This window comes from Alligator mississippiensis, chromosome 5 (genome assembly GCF_030867095.1).
Source record: "Alligator mississippiensis isolate rAllMis1 chromosome 5, rAllMis1, whole genome shotgun sequence".
In the NCBI taxonomy this organism is placed as follows: domain Eukaryota; kingdom Metazoa; phylum Chordata; order Crocodylia; family Alligatoridae; genus Alligator; species Alligator mississippiensis.
In genome coordinates, this window is record NC_081828.1 from 24,706,668 (window position 1) to 24,730,248 (window position 23,581).

Sequence of the window (23,581 nt, forward strand, 5' to 3'; positions counted from 1 at the left end):
TTTATGGAGACAGTAAACTATCTGCACAAACATGATATAATCCTCTATTACTTATATAATTCTTTGGAATACTACTTTAGCTAACACTTTCCTCCCCATTTTTCTCACAGCCATAAAATTCAATTGCAGTGACTTAACAGCTGCTAAACTACATTAGTGTTCAAGACCAGGTACTGGGTCTAACCATTTCAAAATGAAGGGATGCAAGGGGTTCCTTTCCAAAAAAATAGAAAGGCCATGAAGCATTCAAGAAAGTGTTAATTTCTTAATGTGAGAGGTAAGAATTTCTTAGGGTGATATCTTTTATTGGACCAGCTATGTAGGTGGGTTAAGTTAGATAAGCTTTTGAATGCAAGACATTCTTTGCCAGATCTCATGATTTAATTTCTTAAATCATGCCACCACACACTAGGGAAAGCAACAGCAATTTTATATTTCTTTATATTTCTAATTAAAAAGATTACTTTGCTTTTTGCTGTAAAGAACTATTATTGTATGCAAATTCAATTGTATAAGTGGCTGTCTTTAAATATGTGTGTACATAAATACATGTATGCGTGCACATAAATATGTATAAGTTGGTGACCCTATATCTGGAATTGCATCATTTTACTTCAAACAAACGTACTAGGAAAATGTGTTCTGTTCATTATTTCTGAACCCAGGGATCACTTTTATTCTTGATGCTAGAAAGACAGGGAGTGAAATTAAATCTGTGGTAGACAGAGGAAAGCAGCTCTGAGTTTATACATTTATAGTTTCTTAAATGAATTTCCTCATATCCTCCAAACTTGTAGTAATTTTAGAGCCATAAAGCAGGATGAAAAAAAGATGTTTTCTTCAGAAAGGAAGTTAGAAACATTTGGCAAGGGTTAAAATGCATTTTGAATTAAACAAGTATTCATTCATATGTAGATGATCACCATAAACATTTGGGCACATTTATGAAAAATGGAAACTACCTGTTTCCTATCACATTATCTACTCCCATTTTTTACCTATTCAGATGCTAGTAAGAGTAATTTAGAAGAGCGTGTGGAAGTGATTCGAAATGTAAGAAGCAGTTTCGTTTTTTCCTGGCCCATCCAGATGATCAATTATTATACTCTATTCATGCACAAAGCATGATTTCAAGTGGAAGAAATGTAAACAAACTCAAAGAAGGAATTTTTTTTGCTGTAGTTAGCATTAATTTTATGGGCCTGTTGTGGACCTGTTCCAAGGCTTATTAAATTCACTAGGAGTCTTATGCCTGACTTCAGTGGGTTATGTATCGGGCCCTATGTGACTTGCAGCACAAGAAAATTAGTTCAGTGAAGATTCCTACTCGTATTACTCATGTGAGTAGATGCATTGATTCTGATGGGACTTTTCAGGCAGGATTTAGCAGGTTGAGGGAACAAAATGCTGAGTGTCAGAAATGGCTTGTTCCTTTGTGGCTTTAAATTAAATAAGACAATTAATACAAGGCAGTCCTAACCATGTGTTATTAATTTGGCACTTTATTATGTTAAAGAAGCTATTCAGATTATTTTTCCAGGCTGAAGTTCTCATTTATAACTGTAATGTCCTCTTCCTTTTCACCACTCCTTATTGGGATTTAAAAGTTCCAATTATAATTTATTTTAGTGGCAACCAAGAGTACTAAGTCATACAAAACGAAGTGAAGTGTACAAGTACTCTTTTGGCCTATACTGTTAGAAAAGTAGAGAGGCAAAATTAAATGGATGTTGAAAAAAATGGCAGATTTAGACTACAATCATTCCTCCCACAATGTTTATTTTTTCTATTTGTTTCCCAGATATAAAATAAGTAATTCTGTGATGGAAGATGCACAAAAATCTGATCTCAAAAGTCAGAGCATCCTGACAAAAAAACTACAAGGTATGCCAGTTTCTGTAGCAGAAAGGTACACAACTAAGTGATATGGTTGGCATCAATTTCTATCTGTCTTTGCAGGTACCGATTTACATTTGGGTAGAATCAAATGGCCTTCTGTGCAGGTCTACAGTGAGGCTCAAACACATGCTTCTGGATTCATAGCAAGAGGCCTTTAACTGCCTTGCCACCACATTTTGAAAAAGTAGATTCATCTTACACGTATTTTCAGGGGAGATTGAAGTAAAAAAAGTTAAATGACTCGCTGTAGGTTAACTAGCAGGATAGTGGCAGAGTGCAGCATACAGCCCAAATGACTGACTCAATACCCACATATTACACTATAAAAGGACAGGAAATCTGTTTCCTTTAAAGCAGTGGTGTTCAACCTTTTTTCCTGGTGGGCTAGATGGGCAGTGGACCCAATCTGACACATGAGGTGGGTGAAGCAGGGTCACATCTAGCTGTGCAGAGGAAGGTCAGGAGGCAGCCTGGCCCTGATCCAGCTGTGTGGGGGATGGGAGCTTGGTCTAGCCCCATCCAGCCTGTGGGGGGGAGGGTGTGTGGCCCAACTGCAACCTGGCCAGGAGGGAGGGAAGGGGGCATGGTCCATCCCATGGAGGTGGGGAAGGAGGCATGGCCCAGCCCCAAACCAATAGTACAGGGGAGGGGGCATGGCCTGGCCCCAATCTGTTCTGGCAGAGGAAAGGGGGCATGGCCCAGACCAGTGGTGGGGAGAGAATGGGGCATGAGCCAGCCCTGAGCCTGTGCAGGGGCAAGGTCATGGCCCAGCCCTAACCTGGCTGTGCAGAGGGAAAGGGTCGTTGCCTGGCTCTGGTGGTGGATTAAGATTTACTGGGCAAACAGAAAATTGGAGACCTCCCACCAGGCAAGGGCAGGTTCCCTCTGTGCCTATCAGGGGGCTGCAGCTGGGCCCACCCAACCTCCTTGGCAAGTCTGGGGCAAGCCAGAGGGCGCAAGTGCCACTCAGGTAAAGGCTGCCCTGACCCGGCCTGGCACCAGTCCCCCAGTGCTGTGGGGATATGCCAGAGTGCCTGCCTGGGCCGTGCTGCTCCTGGTGCCCCAGGGGTCCCTTGATTAGCAGGGGCCCCTGGGCCCAGGCCTTGTGGGCCCACATGTTAATCCGCCCCTTTCTGGCTGATATGAGAATGCAGGGGAAAGGTTGTGGCCCAGCTCCAACTCACTGGTTGGGGCTTGGGATTTTGGCAGCAGGGAGGGCCACTGCTCCCCCACCACCAAATTTTCCAACCCTTGACAAGCCCTGCCATCCAGATTCCAAGGCTCCATGGGCTGGAGTTTGAGCACCCCTGCTTTAAAGAATCCAGAAAGAATCCTTCTGGATTCTGTAAAGCAAGCCCTGATTCTTTCTGGATTCTTTCTTATGTAGCTTACTACAAAGAACCTTAATTTTGTTGGTGTTCTTAAAAGAACTTCACTCACTGAGCTTGATGACACACTAAAGGAAATTTTAAGATCCAGATCAGCATCTTTGTTGGCATCCCAAGTCTGGGTATGCATATACCAATGTTCCTTTGCTTCCTTGTCAGCTCTATTCCTGTGAGACAGCACAAGATTAAAATTAATGAAAATCCCTGGGCACAGCATCCTGTCAGCTCTTAAGAAAGGAGCCAGCAAAAAAGTGGAGGCACAGTGAAATGTGACTGCTTGGTATACTTCTAATGCTTCCTGCCAATCAGCCCAAAATATTAACGTTAATTCCAGTGATATTTTGCAGAGGCGATAAAATTTTTTTCCCATGTGGACTCAAATGCAACCCCCATTAAAATAAAATAAAGAAGCAAAACAAAGAAACAAAAATATGTTTACAAAACAGAAGGAACAACAAAATCATCAACAAAAAATTATGTTTTATGGAAATCATATTTTGCAGTTTGAACCATTATAAGGTCATTTTAAATAATATAAAATGAAATTAGACAATTAGAATGTATAGACCTTTTAGATATAAAGACAGCTACTTCTATCAAAGACATCAAAACACATTACAAGTTCCGGGCTAGGGACAGACATTCAAAAAGCCTGAGCCTGAACTGATTCAATCTTTGCAGGTTAGTTTAACCTGGTTAGGCTAAACCAGTTTGTAACTGTAAAGACATCCCCTCTGGACTGAGAAAATGCAGCCACATGCCTGCAGTGGCTCAGGCTAGAAGCTGGGGGGTGTCAGAGCAGCCCTTCCTTTCCTTCCATAGTGTTGAGCTGAGCGGGGGCATGGCCAGGCCCTGACAGGATGCTCTGATAAGGGAGGGGTCCCCCCCAATAACAGAGCATTTATCAGCTCTGTTATCAGTATTTAACACCTCATCGGAAAACAAATCCCCTCTCATTAGCAAGGAATGAATGGAGGGACATTATCAGCTACCTGTTGATGAGCTCCAAAAAGCCCTAAAGACACTGTTCAGTCTGCCTTACACAGACACCTCTCAGCATTAGCTAGCATACCACATGTTGGCTACAGCCAGTCACTGCTGTGGAGGGAGGGATCTCTGACTGAGCTGCGAGCAGCAAGGTTGTGGGGGAGACAGACACTCTGTGCCTGCAAGTCTCTTCTGGAGCTCCAGCAAGGGAGCAGAGGGGAGGGGTCAGCCCTTCTGTGGAGCAGAGAACCCTGCTCAGCCTGGAGAGCATGCCAGGATGCTGGGGGAGTCTGGTTTAACTTAAACCTGGGACAGACATTGCATAAACTGGTTTGACCCAAATCAGTTAAGTTCGATATATTACATTCAGCCAGGTTTATCTGAGACCGGTTCCATCCATTTTCAAACTGATTTATGTGCACTGAATGTCCGTTCTGTTACAGGTTTAAACCAGTTTCTGATCACTTACCCCAGTTTATGTGTAATGTCTGTCCCTAGCCCAGCTGGGCAGAAAACAAGTTTTCCTTACCCTGTGAGAATTGTCAAGAGCTTGAACATTTTTTTCTATCCTAAATCAGGATGAAAATACAAAAACTCAAAATGTTTATGAACCAAAAAGGACAAAAAAAGAAACAGAAAGAAAAAAAATTCAGAAAAACTGAAAGAATAAACACTGTTTCAATAATTTTGAAACACATGAATTTGACTTTGACCTTCGCATTTTTACTGTATTCATAATGTTTAAGTGAATATTTTTTAGAATTTTTTTGTTTAGAAAATGACAAAACAGGATGGTTCAACATTTTTTAAATGTTTAAAACTTCATTCAGCTAGTCCATTGATCAGCTAGTCCTTTGGTCCTCCAGACCAACCTTCCAGAAGGTGTCTGCATAACTATTCAAGCAAATTGTGTCATACGCCTCTCAATTATAGGCCGAGACCTTGATACTCTAAACTCTCTAATAGTCCCTGCCCATCGGCCTCAGAACTGCTCACATGAGGAAAGGGACATGAGATTGGGCCCTTATCTCATGTTCATCTTAGTATAGATAAAACCTGAACTGCCATGAGAGTAATGAGAATATTCAGTATCCAAAAAGCATCCTACACAGCATCAGCGCCGACATGCACCTTGCTGCTAGGGACTGTGGTTTAGTACACTTCCTGAAAGGTCCAGTGATATCTATATAACTATTCCTTTATCACAGACTCACAGCTTGCCCAGAGAGTTCAGTGACCTCTGAATGGTCTGCATGGATGTTTGCAATTTTTTGTCCTTCCCTTGCAATGCTACAAAGGTGATAGAGAAAAAGAGTTTAATAGATTTTGAGGCCAGAAGGGACTAGAAGAACATCTAGCCTGACTTCCTGTATAATACAGTCCAAAGAATTTCACCCAATAACCTCTGAACTGAGTCCAATAATTTGTTTGGCTAAAGCATATCTCTCAAACTCCCCTGCATCATGTGTTACAGAATTGCAATTTGGCCTTTTATGTCTTGTGATAACTGGCACCAGTAAAATGAATTTAGGAAGGAGGTGGGTTAGATCCTTCAGATCAGTGGTTTCACACTAACACAGAAGTGACATCTAATGGTGTGTTCCTGCTGGTAATAAAGACTACCTTCTGGTAGAACACCATTCAGATTAGACTGCTGCTGCTTAAGGATACCCTCTTGAGAGAATGAAACAACTACAGACAGCAGTAGTGTAGTAAGGTTGCTGCACCCTGTAAGGAAAGTCTGTCTGACAATCATCATGCAAGTTTGTATTCCATAGACTGGCCATGGGGACACTAATGAATCTAAAGAAATTCAGCGACTGCCACAAGAGCAGGGTGGTGGAATACGACAAACATATTAGAGCAGTAACCTGGTGTCTCACAGGAGAGCTGCTTTTCTGAGTTGGCTAAAGCCATAAAGTCAGCACTGTGACTCTCAATAAACCAAGACACATTAATAATACGTCTGTGTTTGGATTTCCAGTTGGCTTTCAATCTGATTTAGCAGAGTTTAGGTAAATTACCCAGCTAAATCTAACAGGGCTTCTATATTCTGATATAAAATACTGCTTTACAAAGGCTGTACTTCTTTTTTGGAAAAGTGATAAATATTACTGTGTCATACTTTTGAAGGAGAGACATGATAGCTTTACAGGGCCCTGTCTCCTAATTCATTGAAAAGTTACCTTGATGGTATTATTCCCTGCTCACTATGTCTGGAAAAGCCGAACATACTCTACAAGTAAATAAATAAATAAAGACTGATTTTTCTTTGGAAGCATAATTTGCAATGGAAGTTTTACAAGGGAATCTGGGGGGGAGGGGATATTGTGTTCCCATTTTCCTGCCTGGAACAAACAGGATTGCTTCATTTTCCTGCTGTATTTTACAAAGTTAAAGTAAACACTGTGATCACAGTGTTTACTTTAGTTTTCTGCAGTGTGCCAGCAAAACAAGAAATTGGCAGTCAGCATTTAACAGGGAGCCAGTGTTGAAACTACAAAGCTGAATGATGCCAATCTATTTTTCTTTTCCACTTAAAAAATTATAACCATAAAATATTGGCTGTCACTCAGTTTCTCTTCCATACCCCGCTCTTCTTCAAGAATCTGGGATCTTTTTTGGAAGGAAAGTGGGGATTACAAGCAACCGATAATTTATATGGATTCAGTTCCCTTTAGCTTGTAAACTTGTTTTGTAAAAACAGGGAAAAGATTACCTCTTTCAGAGAGAAAAAAAGATTTGTTAAAGGTTCAAAAATCCCATATTTTGGTTAAATATAACAGAAATCCTGAATGTTGAGGAGGTAATTATCTTATAAACCATGGTTATAAGAGACACTTATAAGATAGAAATAATGTTAGGAACTTCATTTGGGTACATTAAGTTATATTTGATAGGAAATGTGCAGATAGAAAAGCCACACACATTCTATTCTGTTGCCCAAAATCTGAGCCTTAGAAGTAAAATAGTTTTCTTCTCTTATTCTTTCTCCCCCACATATTCACATACACAAAAAACAAAAACATGATGATATACGTACTGGTACATTGTAAAGCTTGACATGGTGATTCATTTATAGTTTTCTGGAGGATTTTATATAGATGGAATGTATTATTGTGTAAATTGTGATCTTAATATTCAGAAGAGGCTAGATTTTGCAAACATTTATTCCTACATGCTCACTCCCATGGAAGACAATGAGATTATGCACTGGAAGAACTATTTGCAGGACTGGGCAAAAAGGGCTTTTTGAAAGTCTCAAATATGGCTTAATTTAAAAAGGCTGGAAACACTAAGAAAAACTCCACCTATTCTAAATGGCTAATTGAAATCCATGACTTTGACACCAGGAAATTAAATTCATATCTATATGTCTTTATCTACACACAGTAAATCCAATAATCTTGCACATTCTGCAGTTACTTAGCCGGCTGGCAAAGAGAGTAGCAGTTAACTAACAAATCCCATTCCCTAAGGTATGCTGACATCAGTGATTTATGATTGATCAATGATGGTGCTAGGAAATAAACATAACAGGACATTATTGCCTTGTGCTCCACAATAAACTCTAGGGAAAATATCTAAGTGTATCAGGTTGAAAAGACATTTGGCAGAAAAAAAACTTTTACAAGTATTTAAGAGGTGTTACAAGCAACTGAGAGTAAAGAGACGAATTAAACGTAAAATAAGTGAGAATGCCCCTTTAAATAGAGGGACAAGTTTCTAGCTATTTGAACTGACACGGAATTAAAGTGACAGCTGGTGTGTTTTGATGTTAAAAATATTTTACACAGAGCAAATCATGCAGGCAAAAAGAGCTTGAACTCCCCCCACCCCCATGCCCCAAAGAAGCAGCTAGAATGGTTTAGTTATCAACACAAAATGCAGAAGGAAAAGTACAGCAGAAAATAAGATAAATATATACACTATGCAAAATTACTGATGGTAACAATAGTAATTATGTCTTACAAGGTATCTAAGGAACAAAATGAGCTAAAATGCATATGTAAAGGTAGAAGGTAGAATACTAAGGATTAAAGCTTATGTTAACAGTTGACTGATGATCAGCCATGAAGGTGAATGGAATATTGTCATATAAGTCTAAGATTAACTGAAGAAGAACAAGTAGCTACCTCTAGAATAGTGCTACTTCATAGTTTCATAGTTGGTAGGGTCGGAAGGGACCTGAGCAGATCAAGTCCAACCCCCTGCCATGGGCAGGTAAGGATGCTGGGGTCAAACAACCCTGGCTAGGTGATTGTCTAGCCTCCTTTTAAAGATCCCCAGGGTAGGGGCGAGCACCACTTCCCTTGGAAGTTAATTCCTGATCCTAGTCACCCTGACTGTGAAGTAGTGCCTCCTGAAATCTAGCCTGAATCTACTCTCCATCAATTTATGGCCGTTATTCCTTGTTACTCCCGGTAGTGCTTGGGGGAACACGGACTCTCCCATAGCCTGCTGGTCCCCCTTGGCCAGTTTATAGATGGCCACCAGATCCCCTCTCAGCCTTCTCTTGTGGAGGCTGAACAGGTTCAGGTCCTGTAGGCTCCGCTCGTCAGGCCTGCCTTGCTGCCCCCCGGTCATGCGAGTGGCCCTCCTCTGGACCCTCTTCATGCTGTTCACATCCCTCCTGAAGTGCAGTGCTCAGACACAGTACTCCAACTGCAGCCTGACCAGTGTCGCATAGAACGGGAAGATAACCTCCTTGGACCTGCTTGGGAAGCATCTGTGGATGCATGACAAAGTGCGGTTAGCCTTCCTGACCGCATCCCCACATTGGCGGCCCATGTTCATTTTGGGATCAATAATGACTCCAAGATCCTTTTCTGTCTCTGTGCTGATGAGAAGAGAGTTCCCCAGCCTGTAGGTATGCTGCTGGTTGTTCCTTCCCAGGTGCAGTACCTTGCACTTGTCAGTGTTGAAACCCATTCTGTTCTCATCCACCCACCCCTGTAACCTGTTTAGTTCTATTTGCAGCCTGTTCCTCTCCTCCAGTGTGCCCACTTATCTCCACATCTTAGTGTCATCCTCGAATTTGAACAGGGTACTTTTCACTCCCTCGTCCAAGTCGCTGATGAAGATGTTGAACAGTGCGGGCCCAAGGACCAAGCCCTGGGGGACCCCACTGCCCACATCCCTCCAGGTCAAAAAAGACCCATCCACCACCACTCTCTGAGTGCAGCCCTCCAGCCAATTTGTGACCCATCTGACTGTGTAGGCATTGACACCACAGTCGCCTAATTTGTTAATGAGAATGGGGTGAGAAATAGTGTTGAAGGCTTTCCTAAAGTCCAGAAAGACTACGTCCACCACGATACCTGTGTCCAAGGATTTTGTGACCTGGTCATAGAAAAGGCCACCAGGTTGGTCTAACAGGACCTGCCTTGAATTAACCCATGTTGGTTGCCCCTAAGCATGATCTCCCCTGCTGTTGGTTGCCCCTAAGCATGATCTCTCCTGCTGGTCCCTCGCAGATGTGCTCCTGGATAATTTTCTCAAAGAGCTTCCCCAGGACCGAGGTAAGACTAATGGGCCTGTAGTTTCCTGGGTCCTACTTTCTTCCTTTTTTGAAAATGGTGACCACATTGGCCCTTTTCCAGTCCTCTGGCACCTTGCCAGAGCACCATGAGTGCTCGTAAAGCTGTGCCAGGGGTCCCGCAATGATCTCTGCTAATTCCCTCAGCACTCTGGGGTGGAGATCATCAGGACCTGCTGATTTGAACATGCCTAGACCCACCAGAAGTTCTCTGATTAGCTCCTCACTGACCCTGGCCCTCGCAATGCCTCCCCGGGCCCGTTGGGGATCCCAGTGGGGGGGATGCCCCGGTCCCTGCTCAAAAAGATGGAGGCAAAGAAATTGTTAAAGAGGTTAGCTTTGTCATCTGGCATGACCACCAGATTTCCTAGCATACCCTGCAGAGGCCCTACGTTACCCTACTTCATATCATATATAGAATAACACGATCCAATACATCAGTAAGTAATTTCTGCTTTGCTCTTCATTTTCTTAGCTTTAAACCACATATAATAAAGTTTAATCTGGCTATATTTTGAATTCTTTTTAGAATCTATGCAATTAAAATACAGTACATTTGTTTATGGTATTAGAAGTTGGTGGGCAGCATTACCAATGGATTGTATAATACTCTGTCTTGGAAAACATAGCTGTTTTTCAAGGAGGATCTTGCTCACCATTCTCAATAAACTGCCCTATTTAGCTAGAGGGTAAATGACTTTCGTTTGTAGACAGTTTATTGAAGAAAATATTGGGCTCTTGACCTCAGGCTTGCCTCAAACAATTTTGGTTTTACTGTTGTGCATCATGAATCTGCCTAGAAGCTGGTTTGCTGAATGCCTGTAGAAATTTGATTTCTAAAGGGTTCAGCATATGACATAAAGCATAATTCTTAACAAACACCTAATCGATCCTGAGGCTTTGAGAATGATTGATATTTGTCAGTTTTTGATGCAGTTTGTTTAAAATGATGACTGATATGTGTCTTTATGTCTAGTTATAGAAAAATTCACTAGCCGAAGTAAAATATAGAAGTATGAAATCCATTAGCCCCTGAGGAAGAAGAACAGTGAAAGAGCTAGTACTCTTCCCTGTACATTTAATTGCTAACTCATAATCACACCTCACCTCCATAAAATATCAATCAGGTATGTACAACAGAAAGAAGCTGGTAGGTCAGAAGGAAAGACCAGTTTGATTAGTTGCAAACAATACTTCCGGAAAATCTAGGACTTCATTCTTTTTCTAGGAATTATTCACAGATATAAATCTTGGTTCAGCAAACATGCTGTAGTCAATGAGAAATGAGTCAGCCAGACTACACATGGCAGGAAAGTTAAGCATGCACAAAAAATGTTTGCAGAATCAGACTATATGCTGTTTTGATCTGACCAGCTCCATAAGCAAATAATTGGGTGTGAAAAATATTCAGATGGTGAATGTTGGCATTGGTTCATTACATTATATTTTGTATCTAGCATGTTGTTACTTGACTAGCTATATCTATACCCTGTACACACACCGGGCAGGCAGCTTGTCAAAGCAAGTGTCCTCAAGTTCTTTGCTTTCATAAAAAAATAATAAAGTTTCCAGCTGTTACAAAGATGCCTTCTAAGCCTGAACCAAAGGCAACCAGGCAAGTGATATCTTCCTAACTCTGCTCACAGCGAGCCCAAATGCCTCTGTTGCTGCTCAGAGCTTTCTCATGGCATGCTAAAAACAAGTTGCCCAGTCTAGTTAGTTTGTATGAGTCTTACATACGACGTTGAGAAAAAATATACAAATCAGATTGACTTCACAGCTCTGCAGCTAGTCTTAGCTCTGCCCAGCAGCAGAGAGAGGCATCCCAGCTATGCAGTGAAAGGACAGAGAAGTAAAAAATGAAGACAGGGGATGGGAGGATTATAGAGACTCTACTCTCAGAATCCAGAAAGCAATGGGAGGGGTAGTGTAACAGGACCTTCTCCTTCCAGATAAACTGCAGCAACTAGAAGACTATGACTTCTGGGAAAGGAATGGTGAAGAAAGAACGAAAGAACAAAAGTATGAAAGAGAAAGAAAAAGAAAGAAAGACAGCAAGCAAGCTTGCCAGGAAGTGGGGGGTGTGGGGTCATCAAACACCTATTGTTGGAGATTACCCAGAAATGAAATCTCTTGGCAGTGTGCACAAACTAGGAATTCCTGGTGGGAATTCTTACATATTTCACTTCCAGCAGCTGTAGCAGGCAGGAAAATGCTGGTTTCTGTCCCGGGCATTTTCCTGTGGAACTTGTGCCTAATCCTAGTTCTTTTGTTATTATTACGTGTCTGGAAAAGATTCCATTCCTTCCGAGTACGGATGGGTATGAATGGGTGCAATAGTGGCAACATTGCCAAGATCAAGCTTCAAAAAACTCAAAGGAAAAGACCTTAAGATAACTTGGGAGAAGATATGTCAATACCTATTATAGGACGAAAAAGATAATAACATCACAATGGGAAATCAGGTCTAACAAAAGCAAAATAGATGGAGTACAGTAAGAGATTAAAAGATTTTTTTTTGGTAAATTGCAGTTAAGTAATGTGCCAAATAAGCAACAAAGAACTCTATAACCTTAGTGTTGGTGGGGGGTCGGGCATTAGTTTTGATCTTGAGACCATACAAAGATAAGTACTGTACTGGTTATAAGATTCAATCCTCAAACCAGCAAGCAATGGGTAAGTTTCTCAAGCTCTACATATAATATCAGTGTACTGTATGTAGGTAAAATATATTTACCGTAACAAGATGCTATGCCATTTCCTGTAAATCCTGGGGAGCAGTAGCAGCCTTGGTGTCCACCCTTAATTTCACACTTTGCATCTTTATGGCATGGCATGGTGCAGTTCGGAGAACCATAGCCATAGTTCAGCTCAGTGGACATAAGCACTGAAATAAAGAAAAACTATGAGTTTCTGGTTGTTTAAAAACATTCTGCATTCTGAACCCAGGCTAGGACATACACACCTGATTAGCTAGGGACATTCCAGCTATTTTAACATTAAAGAGAATGGAATCATGGTACAAAGGTTTGAATTCCAGTCGTCCCGGAGACTATTGGATAAGGCTACTTATAGGTCAGTACATGTATTTGTCTTTGGACAACGGAAGACTATTCATATTTTCAACAAGTGTAAAAATGGCAAATGATGTGGAAGACACAGAGAGGGTAGAGAAAAAAAACATTTTAAAGATTTTCAGAGCTTTTTAGTTTTCAGAGAAAAAAGCAGCTGCTTTTAATTTGTACCTACAGTTACATATGGAGAGTAATCCAAATTATTCAAAAGATATCAAGTGAAAAATACCAGTAAGAGATCCGCATATCAGTGTTTTTAAGCACTTGCATCCATATCCAGCTAACATATTCAGTCTCAGAAGATTAAATTGAACTGCAACAGCATTTGTGGGGTTATCATTTAAAAATTCAAAATTATTTTAAAGACAATTTTATTGAATGTGCTGTCTGCATTATAAAAATGCTGTCTTCTTTCCCCATCCTCCCATCAAATGATTCCTGAATAGTGTAGATACTTTCCTAAGATATAAATGGGATAAAAGTTTTCAACACAAAGAAAGGCACAGGAAATGCTTTGAGGAAACTAGCATTCACAAACAGATTATAAATGTCTAATAAGTGTTATGTAAGAAAAGCTGGGCAGATAATGGTGACAGGAAAGAACATTTCTGAATTTTGTACTTCATAGATTGTTAAACAGACATAGTGATAGTTACAAACTATAATATCCTTTTTTTGTAACACTATTCCCCTCTAGTTCTGCTTCTTTTTACCCACATATCATATTAGCTATTTACTAGCCTAGTGTTATAATTGTAGTTTTCATTGATCCAAGAAATCTAATTGAGAAGTTTCTTTTCTGGACAAATAAAAGTTTCTTGAAACATTCAAAAGATTAAACATTGCATATGGGTTTTTAACAATTATATGTAACCCAAATAATTTCCATTCCTACCAAGTTTCATCTTCTCACTCATTAACTTTTACTGTACAGAGTAGTTTTTAGAGATTAAAGCAAAAATCTGTGGGATTCTAATGCATCTCAAATGCTTGTATGATGTGCACATCCCAAGAACATCCCAAACTGGGAAAAAACAAAAGCTCTGATTTTACTGAACAGAGCCTAGAATGAAATATATGCTTTTATTTAAAGTAACATTAACATGAATATTGAGGTTACCTCATAATTCCAAATCCATGGGAAACATTTAATTCGCTCATCTTCCCAATAGTTTTCTGTCCACTCCCTGCATTGCAGCCGTCCCCCCACTCTGTTGTCCCCCCCTCCCTGCCACTTCACCCCAGTTTAATCTTTCCCCACTGACCTCTCCATCTGGCCTTCATTCGTTTGGGAAGAAAAGTCACCTACCTAGGAGCAGGAACAGTTTCATTGGTGGTGTTGCTGTGCAGTACTTGGTGCTGAGCGCTTGTGTAACAGCAGAAACTGCCCTGCCTTACAATGTATGAGCGTGTGCAAAGTGTCTGCACATGCTCATTAGAGTGAAATCCCAGCAAAACTCCTGTCCTTTCACTGCTCTTTGCCCTGAGCTTTACTTCTCCAAAGGTGCATTTAGTAACTCAGGAGCAGGACAGAGAGGGCAAAGAGGCATCTAGTCTGTTGGAGAAAATAAGGAGATGAATGGGAATAATAGAAGAAGAGCAGATGAGACGAGTACAGGAAAATAATAGACTACGCTGGTACAGATCAGGGGGAAAGCAGTTTGCATGAGACCTTTGAGGAGCTCAGGAGCAGTGCTGCAGAATGAGAAGAGTAGAGGGATGGAAATAGGGGATGTAAAAGCAGATTGGGGACATGTGGTAGTGAAGAAACAAATTAGGGGGTTAGCAGGCCTGAGAAAGTAGTAGAGCCCTGAGAGGGAGCATGGACAGTGAGAGGATGGTGGAGCTGTAAGGGCAGAGGAGAAGGGGATGGTGGAGCAGATTAGGGAGTGAGAGGATGACAAAACCTATTGGTAGAAAGACTGAGGAACAGACTGGAATATGGTATCAATATGAGGATGAGAGAAACAGATGGAGAAGTATAAGAGTATGGCAACCAGCTCAGAAGCTGCTACATGCCTCCTACCACCTGCCTGCTTGAGAGGCTCTGATCCCTAACGTTCATGTCTGAGAAAGGAACCTGAGTGACTGGAATTGCTCTTAGCCCTAGTACTTTCTTCATTGTGGAAGGAAACTGTTCTTGCTGCAAGGCTCTATCACTTTAAGGGTAGCAGCCTGAAAGGAGGTACAGGAAATGCACTGAACTCAGCTTTGTAGGGAGAACAAAGGCATACAGGCAGGGAGGAAGGAGGCAGGAAGGCAGTTTTATGGCTGAGAATGTCACAAGCAGAAAGGGCCAGAGTTTCTCTGGATTTATGTAACTGAATAGAGAACTGTGCAATAAGGCATATTTAGTGAGGTCAATTCAGCAAAGCTCTTAGACACATGTTTATTATTAAGGATTTGAGTAATCCCATCTCTATTCAGCAATGCATGCAAGTTAAGTGCGATTTAAGCATGTGCTTAAAGTTATGTTTGTATATGGAATATGTGAGAATGTTTATAAACTTTCTTTGAACAGTATTTATGCCAGTTTCCCCATCTTCCTGTGTATGGTTACCTAGTAGGTTTGAATGGTTTAACTTCTGTTCTGGGCTGTCGGTGTGATACATGGGAAAACCAAATGTAGGTGTTTGTGTTGGCATAAACTGACTCACCAGGAACTAAATGGAGACATCTCCCTAAGGAATGAAATCCTGTGAACACAAAGAAAGCTTCGTTGATGGGACACTAACTTTTAAGAACCAGGAAACAAGGAGTGGTGAACCGATATCAGGTATGAGAAGAGTGATTTTTTAAGCTGTCCTGCATGAGGAAATGAAGAGTTGAGATGGCATGTAAAACAACGAGATTTATTGGGTACGTTACTCATGCTGATCTGGACTCTGTTTCACTTTGCAAAAAATTGTAGACTGTTGGCTGCAGTCTTATTCATAAGAAAATGCTGGATCAGTTTAGGAAAGTTGCCTAGTTTCATTACTTCCCTGAAAGTTGAAGACTGGTGGGGACACAAAGACAAATAGGAGTGCTGTAATCCAAAATCCCTGTATCAGAGTCAGTCCTGGGTTTAGGCTCCTGAGGAATCTGACATGGCCTGAAAAACTAGACTATAAAAGCTGCAGTCTTAAACAAAAATGGTAAATGACTAAATGCTTTCTGATTGAGAAAATGGGGTATCCTCATAAATGACTTCAGATACAAATATTATACTTTTACTGATACATGTGATAGGAAATTGTACCCACAACAGAATAGAAATTCAGTGCACAAAGACTGGTTTAAAAATGGCAGACCTCAGTCTAAGATAGACCTGGAATGATGTGCACTGAAACTTAATCGATTTACATTAGACCAGTGAATTGAACTTCTGTATCAGATCTCCTATTGATTCAAGTTAGGTTGCTGTGTGCTGGCATCCCAGGCTCCTTTGTGGCCCCCCTATAATCCTCCCCTGCATGGAGGCGTGCTAGCAGTAAGGCAAAAATTGCCACACCAAAACCGGCTATAGGAAAGCGCAAACAATTTAACAGTTATTTTGCCAGGGAAGTGTATTTGCATATTAGCACAGGGGTGGGCAATTCTTTCAATAATTTGCACAGGGGTGGGGGAAAGGGTTGCCATTTTAGAACCGGAAAAGCTCCAAATCATATGCTAAAAATGAAACATCTACTTAACATATCTTAATTTTATTTAAAAAAAATACTTTTTGTCCTGATTTACATGTGTTTGTGTAGTGTATATAGAGGTGATTGCATAATAACTCAAAAATAAAGTCTTACTCTTGTATACTGTGTTTGTGAGGGAGTGGGGGTGTGTGTGGTGGATTGGGTATGTGTTTGGGTGGTTGTGAGGTTTATGGGGGTGTGGGAGGTGGGGGATGAGTGTGTGTGGGGTTTGTGGAGGGGTGTGGCTGTGTGTGCGGGGAAGGGTGCGGATGGGGTGGAGGTGTGTGTGGAGAGGGTGAACCGCCCAAACTCAACCCATGGTGCACAGCCCCCACTGTCGATGGCAGCAGCAGCACGTAGCAGACCTTTGGGGAGCTCATGTCCTGCGCAGGTAGAGCTCCCCCCTGTGGTGCCCAGCTCTGGCCACTTCTGGGAGCTACACATGGTGGCAGGGAGCAGGGCCAGGCTGGCCCACTTTCATCATGCAGGGCTCCCCATGACTCACATGCAGCTCTTGGAACCCAGCCAGAGCCACATGCTGTGAGGGAGGAGCCGGTGGCCTGGCTCCGCTCCCTGCCACTACATGAAGTTCCTGGGATTCTGTCACAAACAAGGGAGTGGGACCAATTCAGCCTGGCTCCATTGTGTGGGGCTCCCTGCCACTTCTGGTAGCGTCCCAGGAACTGCATGTGGGAGCAGCAAAGGCTGCTGGCTCCATCATGTAGGGCTTCCCTCCAGTGGTACATGGGGCATGTGAGAAGCAGTGGGCCCCATTTGATGGAACCAGGCCAATGGGCTGGTAAGTGACAATGGTAAATGACAAAATGCTTTCTGATTGATAAAATGGGGTATCCCCACCCAGCTGCAGCCTCTTCCTGCCCCCCTGGTGCTTCCCTCCCTGCTGGTCGGAACGCTGCAGCAAGGATAAGAGGAGGAGCTGGAGGAGCCAAGCAGTTCCCCTGGCAGCAGCTGTAGCAGCCCTGCCCAGAAGCTGTGAGCTGGCTGGGGCTGAGGCTCTTCCCCGCATGAGGGTGGGAGTGCAGTGCTCTGCCCCAGTGGGAGTGGGCATGGCTCAGGCATCATGCGAGTGTAGCAGGGGCAGCTGAAGGCTGGGCAAGATGCAATTAATTGGTGGGCGCATGCCCATGGGCCAGATGGAATTGCCTGGAGGGCCGGACCCGGCCTGCAGGCTATAATTTGCCCACTCCTGGATTAGCAGGTTTTCACTGAATATTTTAAGGAATGTACTCTAGTGCTCAAATTACTTATACACATGCTTAACTTTACACATGGAAAACAGACCCATTTGTCTTTGTAAGATCAGGCTCTTAGGCATGAACAAATCCCAATGTGGAGGTGAACATGTGTAAATTTAATATTCAGATTTTTACCATTGATTGCACAGACTAAAGTGTCTTGTGTCAGTCAGCAAAGTTCTCCAGTAGCTCAGTGTTTTTTTGTGGGCTGGTAGGCAGAGATCACTCTGCTGTTAGAAATTGTTGGAGATGTTCCAGCCTTTGCAACTTGAAAGAAATTATTTGTTCACAATGTTTTTAAAAGGTAATTGAGAGCCTAATTGTGCAGACAAGACTATAAAGCTAACACCCCATTGATGATGAAGAGGGGAAGTTCAGACTTCCTAGGGCTAAGTCTTAGACAGTTTGCATAAGAGATAAAAATAGATCAATTGTTTTCATTCCAAAGACTGCCTGCAACACCAGAAATAAAGAACTCAAATCAATTAAGAACAATATTGGCGGTATCCCATGTTCATCAATAAGGTGAATGAGCACAGGCTGGCTATTTACAGCACTGGAAACCATCTAAAATTTTAGATAGATGTATCCTTCTGAATGAGCTCATCTAGGGATCAGAAATGGAAGTTGGACATTTTCCCAAGGGATAGCCTATTTTGCACAGAATTTCCAGGCATATAGTTGAGCACTGTGCATTTTGCTACCATCTGGACTATATTTGCTTGCATGTGTGCATGTATCAGGGACTCAGAAAACTTGCCAAGTAAATCCAAGAATCCCCAGCCCAGTGGCTGCTCAGTTCCAATATACATTCACACTTCCTCCTCACTCTTACAATCTCACACATGCACAGAATTTGGCTCCAACAGAAGTAACTCTGGTGCTGTCAGAAACCACCACATATATACAGAAAGAGCTTTAGCATATCAAACTATACACACACACACAAAATCTGTTCTCATTACTGAAAGAGATAAAAAGGGCTGTTGAATATTTGATGTCAATAATAAAGAGATGATACTGGTTGTTCTGTTTCTATTTGTTTTTACCAACAGTGAACATTTGCTCAAATCACTAAGATTTCTGTCTGAAAGAGAAAGGGACTCAAATGAAACAAACTGAGGACACAAAATGTTTGAAAGAAAAGGCCACCTTCAAGATCATGTATTTGTAAATATCAAAATAACTTAATTTTCTAAACCAAATCCTATCTGCACTGCAGGAATCCAAATAGTTTGGTACCAAGTAAAAAAAGTTTCAATTATTTTAGTCATTGAGAATGGCAATTATGCCATTTTTTCCAGGCAATAAAAATCTGGATATAATTGAAAATGTAGTTAGTGTCTGATAAAAATAACAAGTTTCTATAGTTTGCTAGAGTTATCTTTAGGAAAATGATTCAGAGAAAATTTTCCCAGAACATAGAGGAAGCCTTTCGTAGAAACAGTCCCTGCTGCATCTCCTTTATAACTACTTCTCAACTCCCTGCCTTAGTGCCTTATGAATTCTTATAATTTTATGTGCTAACATCATATTCCATCAGGACAAATAGGACTGAATATACACCTAGGGATGATGTACCTCTAATCAATTCTCAAGCAATAAAAATACCCCCCCTCCCTCCCACACAAGCCTACATAGCTGAGTCCAGCCAGAGGAGATTGCATATTTTAGTGAAGGAAGGCAATTTCTTTTTACTCATTATTGCTTTGCCTTGGGTAAGATGCATGAAACTATGAGTCTTTTGAAATAACATAGTGCTCGCAAAAGCTACATTAAGAGTCCCCAAAAAGGAATCTCATTTTTTATTCCCAGACCCAGTACAGGTTGGGTAACAAGAGTACAAGGGTGTCCACAAATGCAATTTTCTAGGGATGGTCATTTAATCTCCATGTCCATAGGCGACACGTAAGGGGGGCATCGGGTGGGGGATGGAGGGGGGGGGGCTTGTGCCCCCCACTGACAGGGCCATCCCCACCACTGACACCGGCAGCGGCATCTGCAGATGTTCGCCAGCTCTGCCCCTGCCATCAACTTCTGCGGGTGCACCCCCAGACTCAGGAGGCACCAGTCGCCCATGTCTAAGTGTATTTACCTTCCATTGTGACTGGAAACATACCATCCACTGGGACTGACTGTTGAACAGATGTTCCGTGTAGTCTTATCATGTTCTTTCCAACATATTGCTACTTAAGGTGCCTTATCACTGTATTCTCTGCTTTATTGACCAGATATTTACAACTGAGTTAATGCTTCTTGTGTTAATTTAGCTTGAGTGAGAGCGGTTACACTGCCAAACAGCTCCTTAATGGTGCACAGTGATTGGTTGAGCAGCATACATTAGCTGAGTTCCCACTTCATTTCTAGCTCAAGTGTCAGTGGCATTCAGACTTCAATCCATGCCTCCCCACAGACCAACTAACAGAAATTTAAAGCATCACTTAACTTGAGCTGAGGACTTCTGAGCATATACAAGATCTGGAATAGAGCCATCTTCTGCATTATACCTTGAACTAACAGTGCTGTGAAGAACTAAAATAGTACCTGGAACAGCAAGTCTGGCAGAATCTAGCTCTTTGTTAATTATTAGTCTGTTATTATTTTAATTGTTTTGCAAGTACTTTTAAGAATGGGGGAGGGGGAGTGCTTTGCAATTTTACTTTTGCAAAATAAAAGCATTATGAATATAGGGAACCAGAGTAATAAATCACCAAGACTAGTGATTTATTAATAATAGCCAGTTGCCAAAAATAGTAAAAATAAAAAACACTACAAAACACACTACATATACTCACCAAAGAGCTCAAGCACACCTAGATCTTTGGCTCCTGTCAGCCTTATTTCCTTTTCTTTCTTTCTTAGGATGACACGCAAATTCGTGAAGCGTTCCATATTTTGTGCTCGCTTCGGCAGCACATATACTAAAATTGGAACGATACAGAGAAGATTAGCATGGCCCCTGCGCAAGGATGACACGCAAATTCTTTCTTTCTTTCAAGACGGCCGCCGACAGCTGAAGCCCTTCTAAGCTCCTCCAGCTCAGGTGCCTTCAGCTTGTTGCCTCGCACTCCCTGCCCCCCTTTTCCTGTCCCCCCCCCCAAAAAAACCCTTGCCTCTCCCCACCCTGTCCCTGGGGACCCCCTCCCTGCCCCTTCCCCCCACTTTCTGAGCCTTTTTCCCCTGGGCTCTGGCAGCCTCGTCTGCCTCTGCCTCTGCCCCTCCCCCACCCCCGCCTGAGTTCTCCCTTTGATTTCTGCTGCCTCCCTCCCCCAGGGCCCCTTCCCTTGGTCCCTGCCATCTGCCCCTGCCTTGGGGCTTGCCCTGAGCCCCTGCGGGGTTGCTCTGCCCCCCCTCAGGCCGATTTTGGGGCGTTTCCAGCCCCCTCCCAGTCCCAGTCCCCCGTGTCAGCCTGAGGCTTTTTTTTTTTTTTTGCTGCGCTTCGCAGTTTAACCCTGTCCTGGCGAGGAATGGCAGCTCCTACGCCTGGCAGCTGGCATGAGGATGTCTCTCAGGACCTCCCACTGTCTCATGGCCTAAGGGTTCATGCCCCTCTCCATGTGGGGCTCGAGGCTTGCGTGGAGGCTCTGGCCGCCCTCCTGGGATGGCGTACCATCCGCTACGCGGGGCGCGTGAACACGGTCCCGATGATCTATTTGAGCAAGCCCGCCTTGGTTGACAGGGTGTGTGCGGAGGGCCTGGACATTGCGGGCATCCACTACCCTGTCACGCCCCTAGAGACTCAGGCAGTGAGGGTGGTGATTTCCAACGTCCCACCGCACGTTTCCGATCGGGAGCTGGCCAGGGGACTCGAGGCCTATGGGGTTCCTGCGAGTCCTTTTCGCCGCCTGCCGATGGGAAACAAGAACCCTCAGGGCAAGCACATCCTGTCCTTTCAGAGGCAGGTCTTCATGCTCCTCAAGGAGGGCCCCCAGTCGCTGCCTCGTTCCCTGAGCCTCACGCTCGAGGGGCGGCGGTTTATTATCTATCTGTTTGTGGGAGAGACCACGTGCTTCAAGTGCGGGGGCTCCTCCCACCTGGCCGCGCAGTGCCCTCGGGGCAAGGCGGCCGGACCATCGCCGCCTGCGGCAGCGCCGAAAGACGGCGCGTCGACCTCTGGGGCACGCGGCAGGCCCAGGGAGGCTGGGAGCTCTTCCTCCCGACCTCCTTCCCCCCCCCATTCCATCTCAGGGGACCGGGGTCTCCAGCGGGAAGCCATCGTCCAGCCGAGGGGCTGGTGCTACTACCATGGCCCCACCGCCCCCTCCCCCGTCTGTGGCGCTCCCTGCCCTCGGTGCGGCAGCCCCACCGGGTGGAGAGGCGGACGCCTCCCCTTGCCCCCTGCCTGCCCCGGCCGAAGTGGCTGGGGTGGCCGGGGACTGTGGTGCTGGAGCCTCATCGGATGATGGGGCTCGGGCATCCTCCCTACCACCCGACAAAGAGAGGGAGATGAGGGGGGCCTCTCAGGACACCCCATCCCTGACAGACCCCCTCCTCGGCCAGTGCCGAGGACCCCCCCACTACAGAGCCGGACCCCGTTCCGGCTGCCACACCACCCGCCCCGTCGGATGTAGCCACCGACGAGGCAGACTTAGCGGGTGGGGGGGAGGGGCCTTCAGGGGTCCCCCTCCCCTCGCCTGTCCCCCAGCCTCCGGAGTCAGGCGGCAGCAGGGATAGTGGCGAATGTCTCTCTTCCGGTGGCCTGGCCCCGGGGGTGGCGGGAGAGCCCGCTGCCCCTTTGGTCACGCCCCAGCCTACCGGAGCAGATGGGGAAGTTAGCGAGATGGAGATCCAGCTCTCGGAGTCTCGCAAGAGACGTCGTGAGCGGGATGGCCCCTCCCCCCCCAAGAAGACAGGGAATGTCTTCGCGGAGCCGGTCCTCGACTCGGACGACGAGAGGCGGCTGATGTGCCTGGACATCGAGGGGGTCGACGCTGCAGTTGCGGGCGAGCTCCCGCCGGGGGTGCGGCCTCGCCGCTCTTCCGTAGGCAACATCCACCCCAAGCTGGCGGAGCCCCCCTGGGTCTCTCCTGACTATGGGGGACTCCTGTCCTTGCTGAAGCTAACCAAGGGGCAGAAAAATGTAGCGGGGCACATCACCCAGTGGTGTGCGGATCCCAAAGTGTTTGTCAAGGCTGCCAGGGCGGCAGTCAAGCTCATGAAGCAAGATCGGGGCACACGTCAGATGGCCTACCGTCTGGACAAGCTTGCCCAGAGGGTGAGAGTGGAGTGGGGCCTGGGCGGGTCCCTCGACTAGAGTAGGGCACAGTAGGCCTTCCCTGACCTGTCTGTATTGCCTTGCTCTGCTCTTGGGTGATCGCTTTTCCACCCGCACTCTGCTTTGCTCCTCCTCTCCCACACCCACCCCCATGGCAGCCACAACCATTGGCACCTTCAAAGTCAACGGCTGTCGAGACGCGGTGAAGCGCGAGGCCATCCTGGAGCTCCTGCGACAGAAGAGGCTGGCCATCGCCTTCCTACAAGAGACCCACTCTGACAGGTTCAACCAGGCGGCCTGGCGGGCTGCCTGGCGAGGACAGGTGTTCCTGAGCCACGGCACCAACCTCCGCGCGGGGGTCGCGACACTCTTATCGCCGCAGCTGCAGCTTGACGCGGCGGTGCCGCGGGAGGTCGTCCCTGGCCGCCTGCTGACCGTCCGCGTCACCCTCGCGCAACACCGTCTGCTGCTCGTCAACATCTACGCGCCCTCCGATGGCCAGGAGAGGGTCGCTTTCTTTGAGAGCTTGGCTGCCCTCCTGCGCGACGCTAGCGAGGA

The 23,581-nt window shown here is 44.5% G+C and overlaps 1 protein-coding gene, 1 long non-coding RNA gene and 1 pseudogene across 10 annotated transcripts in view; 2 read left to right on the plus strand and 1 right to left on the minus strand.

Annotated features, from left to right (window-relative positions):
* ADGRL4 (adhesion G protein-coupled receptor L4) overlaps window positions 1-23,581 on the minus strand; it is a 211,682-nt gene that overhangs the window by 93,784 nt on the left and 94,317 nt on the right. For 4 of the 8 annotated variants that reach the window (XM_059727988.1, XM_059727991.1, XM_019489077.2 and 1 more), the window contains one exon: window positions 12,551-12,700. The exons of 1 other annotated variant lie outside the window; for it this stretch is intronic. In XM_059727988.1, coding sequence (XP_059583971.1) covers window positions 12,551-12,700 — 150 coding nt within the window. Of the gene's footprint in view, window positions 1-12,550; window positions 12,701-14,196; window positions 14,941-20,603; window positions 20,793-23,581 lie in introns of those variants that run through there. 3 more of the 8 variants (XM_059727987.1, XM_014593820.3, XM_019489079.2) reach the window with 3 other exon arrangements.
* The window catches only part of LOC109283566 (uncharacterized), a 38,309-nt gene continuing 29,796 nt past the window's right edge, over window positions 15,069-23,581 (plus strand). The window contains exon 1 of one of the 2 annotated variants that reach the window (XR_002090772.2): window positions 15,069-15,663. This is a non-coding gene — a long non-coding RNA (uncharacterized LOC109283566). Of the gene's footprint in view, window positions 15,664-20,784; window positions 20,852-23,581 lie in introns of those variants that run through there. The other variant, XR_009462353.1, reaches the window with a different exon arrangement.
* On the plus strand, window positions 20,708-20,803 carry LOC132251026 (U6 spliceosomal RNA; annotated as a pseudogene).